The 17,120-nt window shown below is 47.8% G+C and overlaps 1 protein-coding gene across 2 annotated transcripts in view; it reads left to right on the forward strand.

Moving 5' to 3' along the window:
- Nucleotides 1-13,525: 13,525 nt before the first annotated feature.
- The window catches only part of Flywch1 (FLYWCH-type zinc finger 1), a 30,635-nt gene continuing 27,040 nt past the window's right edge, over nt 13,526-17,120 (forward strand). Inside the window, exon 1 of one of the 2 annotated variants that reach the window (XM_041676205.1) lies at nt 13,526-13,787. In XM_041676205.1, coding sequence (XP_041532139.1) covers nt 13,740-13,787 — 48 coding nt within the window. In that variant the 5' untranslated portion in view covers nt 13,526-13,739. The remainder of the gene's footprint in view (nt 13,788-17,120) is intronic. The other variant, XM_041676206.1, reaches the window with a different exon arrangement.

The raw sequence follows: 17,120 nt of genomic DNA on the forward strand, positions 1-17,120 counted from the left end.
CTGGTAAGCCACAGCCTCGTGGCAATACACAGATTAATAGAAATGGGTTAATTTAAGATATAAGAGCTGGGTAGTAATATGCCTAAGCCATTGGCCAAGCAGTGTTGTATTTAATATGGTTTCTGTGTGATTATTCGGGTCTCGGTGGCTGGGAAATGAAGGCACAGTCTCCATTTACAGACCCCCAGCCTCTCTCTAGAGTCCATTTCTAGAGGTCATTTCTCCTCCTCACACATACTTTTAGTATTGCTGCCTACTGTGGTGGTGTGACTCAACCAGCGGTTGGGGGCCTCACCAGAACCAGCACAATGCTGCCTGGAGTTCCAGCCTCCAAAGGAAGAATGGGGTGGTGGGAATTTGTTCAAATATCTGTTTGCAGTTTGGCATAGTGGTACACTCCTCTACTCCCACAGAGCAAGTTTCAAATACAATATTTTGAATATTCTCAGTCTTGAGGAAGAAAAAAAGAAAACATAAAACAAATACGGAACTCTAATTCATAACCATTTCCTCAGACTCCTGAATTGAGGATAACTCTGAAGCTACTTTTTTTTAAATTAATTTATTTATTTATTAAAGATTTCTGCCTCCTCCCTGCCACCGCCTCCCATTTCCCTCCCCCTCCCCCGATCAAGTCCCCCTCCCTCATCAGACCGAAGAGCAATCAGGGTTCCCTGACCTGTGGGAAGTCCAAGGACCACCCACCTCCATCCAGGTCTAGTAAGGTGAGCATCCAAACTGCTTAGGCTCCCACAAAGCCAGTACGTGCAGTAGGATCAAAAGCCCATTGCCATTGTTCTTGAGTTCTCAGTAGTCCTCATTGTCCGCTATGTTCAGCGAGTCCAGTTTTATCCCGTGTTTTTTCAGACCCAGGCCAGCTGGCCTTGGTGAGTTCCCGATAGAAGTCCCCATTGTCTCAGAGTGTGGGTGCCCACCTCGCGGTCCTGAGTTCCTTGCTCGTGCTCTCTCTCATCTGCTCCTGATTTGGACCTTGAGATTTCAGTCCAGTGCTCCAATGTGGGTCTCTGTCTCTGTCTCCTTTCACCACCTGATGAAGGTTAATATCCAGGAGGATGCCTATATGTTTTTCTTTGGGTGAAGCTACTTTTTATATTTCTAGGAAATTAGAAGTATATTGGGAAGATGGAAACCAGGTTTCTTTTGTTTTTTCAAGACAGAGTTTCTCTGTGTAGTCCTGGCTCTCCTGGAACTCACTCTGTAGACCAGGCTGGCCTCAAACTCGCAGAGATCACCTGCCTCTGCCTCCTGAGTGCTGACATTAAAGGAGTGGGCTATCATGCCTGGCTTGGAAACCAGGTTACAAATACAGAGAGGTAGAAGGATGAAACAAATCTGGCAACATTAGTTAGAACTGGAGATAATGGGGGTCTGGAGAGATGGCTTAGTGGTTATGAGCACTGACTGTTCTTCACTGGTCCAATTCCCAGCCCCTGCATGATAGCTCACAACTGTCTGTAAATCCAGTTCTAGGGGATCTGGCATCCTCACCAATACACATAAAATTTTTTAAAAAGTCTTTTAAAAATAGCTAGGTAGCGTGGGCACTGCCTTTAATCCTAGCACTCCACTCAGGAGGCAGAGGCAGGTAGATCTCTGTAAGTTTGAGGCCAGCCTGCTCCACAGAGTGAGTTCCCAGACAGCCAGAACTACACAGAGAAACCTTGGCTCAGAAAACAAAAAACAAAAACAAAAAACTGGAGGTATCAGTGTAAACTCATGATACAAGTATACTTACCCATTTCCCATCTCCACCTATAAGAGGGCCTAATATAACTTTAGTATTGATGAATAAACCATCATTCAGATTTTGCCTTCTAAATACATTTCACATTGGGTACTTCAAAAAAAAAACAAAAACAAAAAAACAAAAAACCAAGCCAACAACAGATCATGAAGGTCTAGAAGTTCCTATTTTCTTTAGTATAATGAGTAGTCAAGGCCACCTCCTTTATAATGACGTTTGTTTGGAGCAGAGCTCTGGAGGCTGGAACTCCAGGCAGCACTGTGTTGGCTCTGATGAGGGCCTTCTGCCCTTGGTCTCATCACACCATGGAAAGTAGTCACACTAAAAGCAACTGTGAGAGGGAGAAATAGCAAACCTGTTTCCCAGCAACGCCACAGGCTGGAGGCTGTGGCTCAGTGTGGCACTCACCTCGTGTGCACAGGTTTGGTCTTTAGCCCCACTCAGGGTTTCTCTGTGTAGCTCTGGCTGTCCTGGAACTCAGATCCTCCTGCCTCAGCCTCCTGAGTGCTGGGATTAAAGGAATGCTCTGCCGCTCGCTGCCTAGCTGTATTTTCTCTAAGGGGGCAGATCATCAAGTAAGCAAAATCAAGCATTTGTTAGTAATACCGGAGTCCTCTCAGACAGACCTGCTGGTCTACAGCTTCTCCAACAGAGAGAGCTGTGCTACTTTCACATTTTTTACTATGCTAAACAATAAATGGTATACACAGAAAACAGAATTTATCATTTTAATTATATAATTCAGTAGTATTAAGCATATGTAAGTCTTAAATAAATGGTTATGCAAACACAACCACTACCCATTTCCAGATCTTATTTTTTTTTCTATTTATTATGAATACAGTGTTCTGCCTGCATGTAAACCTGAATGCCTGAAGAGGGCACCAGAACTCATTATAGATGGTTATGAGCCACTATGTGGTTGCTGGGAACTGAACTCAGGACCTCTGGAAGAACAGCCAGTGCTCTTAACCTCTGAGCCATCTCTCCAGCCCCCATTTCCAGACCTTTATACAACATCCCAAATAGAAAATGTAGCCGGGCGGTGGTGGCGCACGCCTTTAATCCCAGCACTCGGGAGGCAGAGGCAGGCAGATCTCTGTGAGTTCGAGGCCAACCTGGTCTACAAGAGCTAGTTCCAGGACAGGAACCAAAAGCTACCAGAGAAACTCTGTCTCGAAAAATCAAAAAACAAATCCCAGCACTCGGGAGGCAGAGGCAGGCGGATCTCTGTGAGTTCGAGACCAGCCTGGTCTACAGAGCTAGTTCCAGGACAGGCTCCAAAGCCACAAAGAAACTCTGTCTCGAAAAACCAAAAAAAAAAAAAAAAAAAATCAAAAAACAAACAAAAGACAGAAACCAAATAGAAAATGTATTCATTAAAAAGTAACTCCAGGGCTGGAGAGATGGCTCAGAGGTTAAGAGCACTGATTGCTCTTCCAGAGGTCCTGAGTTCAAGTCCCAGCAACCACATGATGGCTCACAACCATCTGTAAGATCTGGTGCCCTCTTCTGGCCTGCAGGTGTACATGCAGGCAGAACACTGTATACTTAATAAATAAAATCTTTAAAAATAAATAAATAAATAAATAAAAAGTAACTCCAGACCAGACTGGCCTCAAATTCACAGAGATCCACTGCCTCTGCATCCCAAGTGCTGGGATTAAAGGTCTGCGCCACCTCCACCCGGCCAAGTGATCAAAAAATTTAAGAGTAGGTGTGTTTGTTCATCACCTTTAATCCCATTATTCTGGAGACAGACAGGCAGATCCCTGTGAATTCAAGGCCAGCCTGGTCTACAAAGATTGTTCCAGGCCAACCAGGGATATATAGAGAGGGACCCTGTCTCAAAAACAAAAATCTTAATAAGAAAAAAATAAGACCAGGGCCAGCAATATTGCTCAACAGGCAAAGATGCCTGCTATTAAGCCTGACAATCTGAGTGCAATCTCCAGGGCCCATGCAGCAGCAATAAATAAATGAAAGTAAAAAGTAACCAACACACTCTGCCCTCCACCCCTGCCCTTAGAATACGTAGCTACAATCACGCATGAGCAGGACCGTGCAGATATGTGCCTGGCTTATGTCAGTTTAAAGAATCTCGCCCTTCACAGCATCTGTCAAGTTTACTTTGGACAATTGAATACAAGTGGAATGACGTCATTACAGAGTATTTGTACCTCTTCTGCCTTCTCGCTGCAGTGAACGGTGACGCTATAACTATTTAAATACAAGTTCTTGTCTTATTTTTGTTCCAGATGCTCACTGTGTGGCCCTGGCTGTCCTGGAATGCATTCTGTAGACCAGGCTGGCCTAGAATGCATAGAACCACCTGCCTCTGCCTCCCCAGTGTGTGGCACCATGACCAGTCTGCATGCAAGTTTTTGTCAGGACATATTTTTCTTTATCAATTTGGTTTTTTTTTTTTTGAGGGGGACTAGATAGGGCCTTACTGCCTACTTCTGACTTGCCTTAAACTCATAGCAATCCTCCTGCCTCAGCCTACCAAGTTCTGGGCTTAGAGTATATGATATTACATGTTGCTATATCTTTCATTTTTTTATATCTGAAAGAATTGTTGGCTCCATGATAATTACTATTTGTTTTTATTATTTATTTATTTGTTGGTTTTTCAAGACAGGGTTTCTTTGTGTATCCCTGGCTGTCCTGGAATTTGCTCTGTAGACCAGGCTGGCCTTGAAGTCACAGAGATCCATCTGCCTCTGCTCCTGAAGACTGCACCACCACCACCACCAGCAGTTACTTTTGTGTTTCAGGTTTTGTTTTTTTTTTTTTTGGTTTTTCGAGACAGGGTTTCTCTGTGGCTTTGGAGCCTGTCCTGGAACTAGCTCTGTAGACCAGGCTGGTCTCGAACTCACAGAGATCCACCTGCCTCTGCCTCCCGAGTGCTGGGATTAAAGGCGTGCGCCACCATCGCCCGGCTCTCAGGTTTTGTTTTGTTTTGTTTTTTGAGACAGGGTTTCTCTGTAGCTTTAGAGCCTGTCCTGGAACTAGCTCTTGTAGACCAGGCTGGCCACTCATAGAGATCTGCTTGCCTCTGCTTCCGAGTGCTGGGATTAAAGGTGTGTGCCACCACCGCCCGCTACTTTTGTGTTTTCTATAGTAGCTATTCCAGTAGGTGAGAATTGTGTCATTCTCCCCCTCAGGGTGGGCATCAAAGCCAGGGTCATTGTACATACTGGGCACTCGAGTGCTGTCCTCCTGAGCCGCCTTCCCAGCCTGTGATCCACTATAATCTTTTGTTTTTATTTTAAGATACATTTATTTTACATTATGAGCATTTTTCCTACATGCATGTCTATGTACCATGTGTGTGCCTGGTGCCCTGGGAGGCCAGAAGCATCGAATCCTAACGTCTAGGAACCAAATCTGGATGATGGGGGAAACTTGGGTCCCTCCGGGAGAGCAGCAAGTATTCTAAACTGCTGAGCCATCTCTTCAGTCCCTGCCATAAAAGTTTTAATTGGCAGTCCCCAGTAACTAATGAAATGGAACATACTACACGTGGTGATTGAAGATTTTCTTATCTTCTTTGGAGAAAATCTATTCAGGTCCCTTGTGCGAGGTGTGCTAGAGACTGAGCCCAGGGCCTGTGCGAGATGTGCTCACTATTGAGACTGAGCCCAGGGCCTGTGCGAGATGTGCTCACTATTGAGACTGAGCCCAGGGCCTGTGCGAGATGTGCTCACTATTGAGACTGAGCCCAGGGCCTGTGTGAGATGTGCTCACTATTGAGACTGAGCCCAGGGCCTGTGCGAGATGTGCTCACTATTGAGACTGAGCCCAGGGCCTGTGCGAGCGTGTGCTAACTATTGAGACTGAGCCCAGGGCCTGTGCGAGCGTGTGCTAACTATTGAGTCTGAGCCCAGGGCCTGTGCGAGCGTGTGCTAACTATTGAGACTGAGCCCAAGGCCTGTGCAAGCGTGTGCTCACTATTGAGCTACGTCCCAGGACCTCTTTGTCATTTTCTTTCTACAAAGAAAAAGGAGGGATTGGTGGGATGGCTTGCTTTGTTCCCAGCCTCATCACCTGAGTTTGAGCCCTAGGACCCTTACACATACACACACACACACACACAATGCAAATACACAATACTAATAATAAATAAAATTTGTTTTAAATGTGATACATCACCTTCTCCAGTCCTACTTGGATCGATCATAACATCATGGAGGAGGCAGGCAGCTGTCCCTCAGCCTGCCTCTGTTGCTCCCAGCTGCCATGGCCCACACCCACACTGGCCCCAAGTGATGGCTTCTCCTCCAGCCTTCCAACAGCCTCCAAAATGGTTTTTCAATTTACATCTGAAAAATTATGTCATGCAGTACAGCAGTTTGAAAAGTCTTGCTCAAAACGTCATGTCCACCCAGACATGCAGTCTGGTTTGAGATAACAGGCTTTGCAGACATAATTAAGAAAATATATATATGTATGTATATAAACATACATAATTAAGGGTCTTGAGAAGACGTCATGAATTTAGGTCAGACCTTAAACCCGGGGACTTTACAAAAACGTCTTTAGAGAAGTAGAAGGGGAGACTGGGGAACTGGCTCGGCCAGAAATCTGCTGGTCGTGCAAGCTTGTGGACCTGAGTTCAATCCTCAAAACCCATGCGAAAAGCAAAAAGCCAGACATGGTGGTGCTGCTTGCAGTTTCAGCAGGTGGGTCCCTTAATCACCAGCCAGTTTAGCCTAATCAGCAAGTTTCGGATTCCTGTGAGAGACCTGTCTGGAAAAACGAGGGCAGGCAATGTGGCTCAGTGGGTAAGGACAACTGCTAACAAATATCATGACCTGAGTTCAGTTTCGGGGACCCACGTAGTAAAAGGGACTCCTACAAATTGTCCTCTGACCTCCATATGTCTATACACACAAAATAAGTAAGTATACATTTTTTTAAAAGCCACAAGGTGGCAGCACTCAGAAAGTAGGGACAGGCAGATCTCTGAGTTCAAGGCCAGCCTAATCTACAGAGTGAGTTCCTGAAGAACAAAGGCTACACAGAAAAACCCTGTCTGGGAAAAAAAAAAAAAGAAAAAAAAAAGGTCCCGGTCAACATGGTGGCACAGGCACACACCATTTTGTCCCAGATTTGAGAGGCAGAGGCAGGTGGCTCTCTGTGAGTTCAAGACCATCCTGATCGACAGACAGAGAAGAGCTCCAGCACAGCTAGGGCTACACAAAGAAATCCCGCTTTGAAAAAAAAATAAATGAATAAATAAGTAAATAAAAATAAAAAATGAAAGATGACACTGGCTGTTACACTGAGAACAGTTCTACAGCAGCAGGAACCGGTAACTGGTGAGCCTTGCTCCTGCTCCTTCCAAGGATGTTACCTGTTGGGTGCAGCGCTGTCTGGGCAGGCTGGCCTAGGCCCCTCCACTAGAAGCAGACTGATTTTCGCAGATCACTGGCCGCTGGCTCCTGTGGTTTAGAATCCAGCGTGGCTGCCCTTGGGGATCTCTCAGGAGGGCAAGGGAAGGACCCAGAGTGCAGACTCCATTCATTCTGACACTTTCTTGAGCCTCGAGGCCGAATTCTGTCATCCCTTCTGCCCACCGGGAAGTAATAATCCCACTCCAGGTACCACACCTCATTGTGTGCAAGTCTGCTATTCCTTGGTGAACTCACACGGGTGGCGTTGCAGTGGGATGTGGAAATGCCGGATTCCTGTCTCCTGAAGCTGGCTGGCACAATGACAACTTTTACCCTTCTCAGAGGTACTTTACACACCTGGGATTGGTCACGGAAGACTTTGCCTCCCAGGGCCTATTTCCAGAAAGTATCCTCTTGCCTGACCTTCCCAGGATGTCCAAGTCCCTGTCACCTCCCCACCCCCCCCCCACCGCCGCCCCCCAAATCTTCCAGGTCTAATGGATTCCTGCTGAGAACAGTGTGAGTGCCGACCTGGGCGCTCGGAACAAAGGCACAGCGTTTCCAGCTGCCTGTGAGCCGCCAGCGAAGGGAAGCATCAAGCGGCAGGTTCCGGAGTCCCTCACCATGGCTGGTTTTGTTTCTTGAGATTGATTGCCCAGGCTGCCCTGGTACTCATTAGAAATCTAGACTGACCTCTCAATCCTCCTCCTTTGTCCTCCCAAGTGCCAGAATTACAGGCATGAGACATTGTACTACAGGAACACTGACAGCCATACTGCAAAGGAGGAAACAAAAATACGGGGGAGGGGAAGTAAAATACTGTAACCTTGATTTTTCCATGCAAACATATTTTTGGGATTTTGTTTTTAGACAAGGTCTCATTAAGCCAAGGGTAAGTGTTAAAACTTTACCACTGTATCCCCATCCTTTATACTTTTTGAGCCAGAATTTCGTGCATCCCAGAATGTCCTCCAACTTGCTATGTTGTGGAAGGGGGGCCTTGGTCATCCTTTCTCAATCTACCAAATGCTGAGATTACTGGCACACCTCTGTTAGGTGCCAAGGAAATTCAGGACAAATGACTGACTACCTGAGGTGTCCATTAACATGTCAAAGTGGATGCTGGCTAACTGCTCTCTCAGCTGGCTCCTGCACTTCTTACCTCACCCCGCTACCCCAAATGTCTCCAGCCCTGAGCTTCTCCTCGGTTCCCCATTGTCTCATTCCTACATAGCCCAGCCATTTTGGTCAAGCGCTCTCCTGACCTCTTGGTTCTTCTCCCTCTCCTGGTCTCCTCTCTTGTCCCTCACTCTTATCTTCAGCTCTGCCACCCTCCCTCCGCCCCCATCTCATGGCCTGGTTCAGTTTGGACCCTTCCAGGTGCCTCTGGCTGTACTCTCTCTCCTAACTACAAAAGAAACCTTCTCCTCAGCCATACCTAGGAATGGTCTGGATTAGAAGGATTCGGAGGGATGGTCTTGTTAGAGGAAGTGTGTCACTGGGGTTGGCCTTTGAGGTTTCAAAAGCCCACACCATGACCGGTTCTTCAGCTTCTGTCTCTCTCTTTCTCTCAGCCTGTGGATCAGGATGTAGCTCTCATCTCTACTGCTCCAGCACCATGCCTGCTACCATACTCCCAGCCACGATGCTAATGAACTAAACCTCTGAAGCAATAAGCAAGTCCCCAGTTAAATGCTTTCTTTTGTAAGAGTTGTCTTGGTTATGGTGTCTCTCCATAGCAACAGAACACTGACTAAGACCATGTTGAACAACTGTAATTACCCACTTGCAAGGGTAGAAGCAGAAGGTTCAGGAGTTCAAAGTCAGCCTCAGCTGCAGCAGGAGTTTGAGGCTGGCTTAGGACAGATGAGACACTAACGCAAGAAAACAAACAAAAAACTAAAGGACTATAATATATTTGTTAGGTATAGTCTTTTCTTGTTTTTGAGGAACTCCTTCCTGTGTCAAACAGGCTTCTTTGTCAACAGAGGCCCAGGGAGGGAAGGTGCCATGGTTTTCAGTCCAAACAGGCTCAGTTGACCGCATGGCTTTGACTTGAGCTCCACAGCAGCCAGATGCCACCTCCCCCAGCCATGCTTCAAGGCTGTTGAAACTTTCTATGGCCTAGCTCCTGGGCAAGGTTAGGCTTCTCTTCTGGACACCAGCATCACGTGGTACATTTGTGGTATGTTTCTGTCCAGAGGTCTCAACACTCCTCTGACTGTCAGGGTTGAGGAAGCATCACACTTAGCTCCCCACGGGGAATTCTTCTTTGTTCTGTCTCCAGGCAAGGCCCCAGGTCTCTTCCTGTATGTGTGTCAATAAGAGCTCAGGGGGGCATAACCCTAGAAACTTGTGAGGTGGAGTCAGGAAGACCACAAACTCAAGGACAGTATGGGTGGCTTAGGCAGACCCTATTAAAACAACAAAGAGAAAACTAAAAGACAACAAAGCCCACTGAGGGTGTAGCTCAGTATAGAACGTTTGCCTGACACACATGGCCCATCCTCTTGCCCTTGGAGTCCTGACTCACCCAGTTGCATGTGTTGCTCTAGGCAGCTGGGAGCCCAAGACAGGCATCTCCAGAGAAGGAAACAGTTAAGAGCAATGTGGTCCTGCACAGTATGCCTTGCAGTGGACACGGAAGAGAATGTAACTGAACCCCAGCCCCTGAGATGGCATCTTCCATGTGAACTCGGATGAACAGCACCCGGATGCTGCTCTCGGGTCCCAGATGGTAACTGCTATAGTCGCCTCCATCCCTGGTCTTCTGATTCACAGGCTGTCTACAGTCTCTCTAGGACCCCGTGATCTGGTCCAAGCCTGGTCTTTGGGCCTCTGTGAGTCATCACCCTCTTTATACCTTTACACTGCAAGGAACAGGGTGAGCTCCCTCCCTGAGCGCCTTTGAAGCCAGACACTGGCCTCACCCCGGAAGTTCCATAGACTATCTCCAGCATGCTCCTTGATACTGCCCTCCCTGGCCCAACTCTCGCTTCTTTCTTCCCAGGCTTTGTGGCTTCGAGCTCTGGACTCCAAGGCTATGGCTCTTCTGACAGAGAGCCAGTCACTCTAGGAGTTATCATGGGGATCAGGTAGAGCTGCAGAACTCACCACATCCAGGCTGTTTAAGCAGTCAATACAGGGGCCTCTTAAACCCTCTGTGTTGAGGGGTTCTTCAGCTTCATTCTGGCCGGTCTTGGCACTAACCCTGTGCTCTAGGCCTTTGCCTTCATCTTTTGCCCGCAGGGAGTTCGTCTGTTACCCAGAAGCCAGGAGCAGTTGGTTGAACTTTTATATCAGAGCCAGGGAAAAACAAAAGGTAGTATACTTTAGAGCCAAGCTCAGAACGGACCCACGTCACATGCCTTTGGAGAATGCACTTTGCTTTAACAAACCATTTCTGGGAAAGGGTAATAGGCAGAAAAAGCAGCCATTAGAGTTTTATTTTCAGCTACCGATGACAGTAACCACTGCAACTGAGCAGAGCTTGCCTCTTGTCAAGGTGAGAGTAAGGTGCCCAAAAGGGTTCAGCCAAAAGGAATCATTGCCAGCGTGGGTCCTACTGATTGATGGTGCATTATTAGGAGAGGGCAGCCAGGGAGAATAGCCCTCCAGGTAGACTCCCGTGGGATAGCACATTGTCAGGAGGATGCAGGGGTTGGACTGGGCAGGTTGAATCTGGAGAAGGTTATCCACCAAGGGGAGGCCCAGATGAAACGTGTGAAAATCATACCTTCCTTGGAGAAGTTGTGGCACGGGCCTCTGTATGGATGAGGGCAGGGACAGCTCCAGTGTGCCATGATACTTAGGGCCAAAGGCAGGGAGGGAGTGGCAGGGTAGGTTGAAGGCTAGACTGTTTTTTCTCTACACCCACCCCAGGGTTACCCAGCCCCCTACCATGCTGTCTCTCTCCCACCCAAGGCTTGACCTACCATTGGTTTTCAGGCCCCATGTGTGCCCAGGGCTCTGCCAGAGCATTAAAGAGGAGTCGGGATCTGAAGAGGAAACCATCTGGAGACAAGAGTGATTCAGAGAGTGTTATCTGATGACCCAGAGATGAAAGGATGGGGGGGGGGGGCAAGCCTGGGGTGCTGGGGTGCTCGGTGTGGACACTCAGAGGGCCTTGAGCCCTTCCAGAGCACAGTCTGTATTCCCAGGTGGGAGAGAAACAAGAAACGGAAGCTGAAGAAGGACACCAAAGGTGCAGTGACCAGTCTGCAGGCCATGGGGCTTGACAGGAACAAGACAGCATTTGGCTTCCAATCAGCTCACTGGCAGCTGGAGTCCTGTGGAAACACTTGCCCCTCCCCCACCCCTTCAGCTGTCTCCTCTGTGAGAATCAATAGAGGGCCACAGGAGAAGGACGACAGCTGAGCTTTGATGATTACCCAGACCACTCTGGCTTAGCGGGGTGAGCCCAGGCAGGACTGGGGAGCTAGGAGGAGTTATAGTGCCAGCCAGGGTGTAAGTTTGTAAGCACTGTCAAGCTGTTTCAACACCCCCTGCTTCTACTTTTGGAATACTAGAATTATTTCTGTTTGGGGTGTGTGTGTTTGAAACAGAATCCCACATAGCTCAGGCTGGCAATATACCCACTATGCAGATGAGGCTGGCTTTGAAGTCTTTGAAGCCCTTGCCTCCTTCTCCCAAGTGTTGGGATTACTCCACCCATTTTGTTTTGTAGAGAAAAGGTCTCATTGTATAACCTAGGCTATTCTCAATTCTCACAGTCTTCCTGCCTCATAGGGAGTCCAAGGCCAGTCTGACCCCACCCCCACCCAGAGTATGAGGATTACAGGCATGTGTCACCACACCCTGCTTTTTAAATCTTTATTATTTATTATTATTATTTATTATCTCACTTTGTAGCCCCTCTGGCCTGAAACTCACTATATAGACCAGGCCTGCATCGCCACACCTAGCCATCACCCTCTGTAGTGCATCTGGCCTGTTCTTGGGTTTGAATAAAGTTTCATTGCCACTTTTACAAATCTGTGTCTTTATTTCAATTCCCTGAAAAAGGATCAAGAACCTGGAAACACCTGGTCCATACCCTGACCACTGGTAAACCTTGGGATGCTGAGGCAGGAGGTCTGTTATGAGTTCAAGAGTTACATAGTGAAATGCTATTTAAAAAAAAAATAAAATGAAGTTGGGAGGTGGTGGCGCACGCCTTTAATCCCAGCACTCGGGAGGCAGAGGCAGGCGGATCTCTGTGAGTTCGAGGCCAGCCTAGTGTACGAGAGCTAGTTCCAGGACAAGCTCCAAAGCTACAGAGAAACCTTGTCTTACAAAACCGATAATTAAATAAATAAACAAAAATAAAATGTACATATATATTATTTTCTCCTCAAATGGCTACCTATTGTAGTCAACGTTGGCTTTGAAATCTTAGTGCTCTGATCTCTGAGATTACAGTTATGTGTTACCATGTGTGTTTATATGTGTTAATTAAATTTTTTAAAAATACAAGATCTTTATTGGTTCTGTGCTTTGAAAATAGCTTCCACAATATTTATTTAATTCTTATGTGTTCGGGTGTTTTGCCAACATGTATGTTTGTGGAGCACCTGGTACTCAGGGAGGCCATAAGAGGGCATCAGAGATCCTGGAACTGGAGTTACAGACCATTGTGAGCTACCGTGCTCTTAATCAATGCACCATCTCTCCCGACTCTAAGTAATTATGTTTATGTGTGTTCATAAGCTTGTATGTGGAGATCAGAGGGTAACTCTGTGGATTCATTTCTCTTCTTCCATCTTTACGTGGGTCCTAGGGATTAAAGCCGGGTAGGCAGGCTGGGCAGCCAGTGCCTTATAAACAGAGCCTTCTGGCTAGCCCAGCTATCTAACAGAGCCAATTCGCTGGACCACTTATTTGCTCTTTTGAGACAAGGGTTTGACATCAGTGATTTATGTACAAAGATACTTGTAACAAATTTAGCAACAACCTCTGATCGATTGCAGATGATACGATTCATGAAGGCCCTTGAGTTGCTGGAGAATGCCCAGGAAATGACGTTGAGAAAGGATGGAGCCAAGGAGGTAAAGGAATCAGAAAGGAGGGTGGGACCCAAGGATTGCAGAGTCAGGGACACGAAGGAGTAAAGGGGATGAACCTTTCCGCTGGTGGGTGTGGGCCCGACAACCCCAGGATGTCAGGATACGCGAGCACGCAAAATACAGGAAGAACGCAGAGTCCTGAGCCATCCCAAGTCTCACCTCCACAGTGCAAGGTTTCTGGGACGAAATGCTATGAGTCAGGGCTATACCAGCAGGAGGTGACCACAACAATGGGCTAGGGCCAAACTAGTGACGAAAGATGGACTAATGGGCGAGGGCTGTAGTAATGGGTGAGAGCCGGACTAACGTCGAACGCTGCTGCGCAGTTAGAAATTCTTGGCTGAATAATCCAGTTAGCGTCAATGAAGAGAAGGGCATTTCCATTACCTCAATGGGGCAGAAAAGAACCTTTAAATAAATGTCCCGGCTTCTTCCGCAGGGTGTCAGATCAAATACTGCGAAGTGAGTGGAAAGACGTCAGTAAACCATACCCAGGATCCAAAATCCAGGATGCTCCATCCGAAAAGCTCCATCACTACTGGCTCCGTCCCCTTCAAGGTAATGAGCCCGCCTCTCACGCCGATTGATCAAGCGGTCCACTCGCTGCTGCGAAGGTAATATCCGGATAAGCGGAATTTGTCAAAGGAATGGATCGCTCTCATGGCCCTACTGCGCATGCTCTCCCCGTGACCCCAGCTTGAGGTGACGGCGGGAGCCAAGGCGGGGTCCCAAAAGCACTGAGGCTGAGGGACCCGCCACAGCTCCGTCGTCCGAGAGGCTGGGCCTGCTGCCGTCGGTGAGGACGGGCCCCAGCGGGCGGGAGGGTTCCAGCCCGCGAAGCTACTCCCGACCTGGCTGTCCCGGGATCAGGGATTGGTGCTAGGAAAGGGTCCCTGGTTCTGCCCCTCTCCTTGCCTGCCATCTGCAAGGCTCTTCCTTTCTCCATGCTTCCCTTTGACTAACCCACCCTACCCCTGAACCGAACCTGAACACCCCCAATCTGGGACCCCGCCCTCCTAATGCTCACCTACCCCAATCTGCCTGGTACACACCCATCCTTAACCTCTGCAGTTTTGTCGCATCTGTCCTGAGGGTTCTTGTCCCAGTGGCAGAATTTGAGGGCTGGAAGCTGGGGAGATGCTTTAGAGACTGGGGTGGAGGGCATTGGTGGTAGGGGAGCAGGGAACTGGGGCGTTTTAGGCTCAAGACCCGATGTGTTGGCCAAGGGTGGTGGAAGGTATCATTCTGAGTCAAGGTAATTAGGAGACAGGAGAAACTTTGCTCTGCTCTACATATTATTCAGTTCTTGGCCTTTTGGGAGGTTCACTGCCTTTTCCTTCTGTCTCCCTGTGAGAATATGCCCTGCACGCCCCAGCCTCATATCATTCCCTAAGCAGTCCTCTCACACGTCCTCCATGACTGGCAGGACACTGACTATGGGAACAGCTGTTGGCATCCTGACTTCAATGACTTTCCCCTTCACCTGATGCTAGCAACTCCAGATCAAACCAGCCCAGAGAGGGTAAGGAGGTCTGTCCTTCTCTTGGGACATTGCTGGTTCACCCTCATCTTGATGAAGGTAATTCTATTGAGCACCCCAAGATAACAAGAGAAGTTCCAAACCTCTAAAGCCTTGTCAGTAAGAGTTTGGACCTTAATTGTTTTATGGCCACCATAACAAATCGCCACCAATCTAGTGACTCAAAATAACACAACTTCATCTTTGTACATTTTAGAGGCCAGATGTGGGTGCTGGGAACCAAATCCCCATCCTCTGGAAGAGCAGAAAGCCCCTGACCACTGAGCAATCTATCCTACCCTGTTTCTTCTGTTTGATTTGGGGGAGGGAGCCGGAGTGTGTTTATGCCTGTGGCTGTCAGAGGACAGCTTGTGGGAGCTGAATCTCCTACCAGGTGCATCATGGGATGGAACTCAATTCTTGAGGCTCAGTGGAAAGCACTGTTGCCTGCTGAGCCATCTTGATAACCCTTGTTTTGGAGGCAGGCTCTGGATAAGTAGATTTGACTTGAACCCTAGTCCTCCTGCTTTAGCCTTCCTACTGCTGGGATGGTAGGTGTATGCCGTGACACCAGCCTCAAGGGCCTGGGACCTGGACATCTCAGGGGTCATTATTCTGCCTCTCACAGATGATGATGTGTGAATGCCTCCCACTCATTGTGTGCTCTTGGGTCTTGAGCCGTTTTTGCTCTTCTGGTCTCCTTGGTCATGACCAAGGTCATGCGGGTTGCTTCACTAGGCAAGCTCTCAACCGGGCTACACCAACTCTTCACTTTTTTGGGGGGTAGTGGTGTGGGTCATTGTGTGTGTGGTATGTGTGTGGGGGTGTACACTGCTGTACACATGCAGAAGCAAGAGGAGGATGTTGAATGCCCCCTGCCCCCTGCCCACTGCCCACCTTATTCCCTTGAAACAACGCCTCTAACTTGAACCGGAAGCTCACCATTTTAGCGAAGCAGATGGGTCAGCCAGCAAGCTTCAGGGACTGCAGGGATCTGAATGTCTCCGCTTCCAGTGATGGGCTTAGGCATGTATGGCCAGGCCTGGCTTTTTCATGGTGCTGAGGACTTGAACTCAGGTCCTCAAGGTTGTACAGCAAGTGCTTTTTTCTTCTTGAAGTTGGAATGCATGACAGTCTTGCCACTTCACTCTCCTTAGTCTGGGATTTTAGGTGTGAGCCACCACACCTAGCTTCACTTAGCTATTTATTTAGTCATTCATTCATTCATTTTGTTTGAGACTGGGTCTCGCGTAGCCCAGGCTGATCTTGAACTCCTGGTCCTCCTGCTTCACCCTCATATGTGGAAGATCTAGTCTGAGGCTGTTTATCTCTAAGTAGAAGACTAATAAAAAAAAATTACCTTTCAAGTAAATGTATCCTATCTTTTAAAATGTTAAATGTGTGTCTACTGCAAAAAAAAGAAAGAAAGAAAGAAAGAAAGAAAGAAAGAGTTCGTGGATGTTACAGTTTGAGAGGGTGGTCTGGAGAGATGGCTCAGCAGTTAAGAGCGCCCACCACTCTTTCAGAAGCCCCAAGTTGGGCTCCCAGCACCCATGTTGGGCAGCCCGCAACCACCTGTAACTTCAGCTCCAAGTGACCCGACACCCTCTTCTAGCCTCAAAGGGCACCTGCTCATGTGGCATTCACTCTCACAGACACACATAAATAAAAATAGTAGAAATAAATCTTTTTTTTTTTTAATTTTTTATTTATTTATTTATTTATTATGTATCCAATATTCTGTCTGTGTGTATGCCTGCAGGCCAGGAGAGGGCACCAGACCTCATTACGGATGGTTGTGAACCACCATGTGGTTGCTGGGAATTGAACTCAGGACCTTTGGAAGAGCAGGCAATGCTCTTAACCTCTGAGCCATCTCTCCAGCCCCGAAATAAATCTTTTTTAAAAGGTTGTGAAAGGTGGGATTGTGAACAGCAAAATCACCCATTCTCATCATCATCCCGAATTCATCCCAGATCATGGGCACCACCGTGTAGTGTTGGCAGATTTGAAGGGCATTAGCCAGACGTTTTGTAGAATAACCGGTAATGCGGGGCTGAGGTTTCCTGGGATCTCACAAAGGTGAAGGCCTCAACACAGCTCAGCGCTGTCACCTCACATCTGTGTGACTCATTGCAAATAATGTTGACTCTGATCACCTGGTGGAGGTGATGTATGAGCCCCGTGGTTCCTATTATCATCCCTGTTTCCTTGGGAATGAGTCACTAAGTGACAAGGGAGAGGATTTAAGGTCGTCTCAAGGAGGAACATCCTCTTTAGAATTCTGTTAGCTTGAGACAGGGTCTGGTTTAGCCTGACCTGGCCTTGAACCCTGTATATGGCCAACGGTGACCTTGAACTCCCAGTGCTGA

This window comes from Microtus oregoni, unplaced genomic scaffold (assembly GCF_018167655.1).
Source record: "Microtus oregoni isolate MIOR12 unplaced genomic scaffold, Mior012 000027F_ref0000203, whole genome shotgun sequence".
Classification (NCBI taxonomy): Eukaryota; Metazoa; Chordata; class Mammalia; order Rodentia; family Cricetidae; genus Microtus; species Microtus oregoni.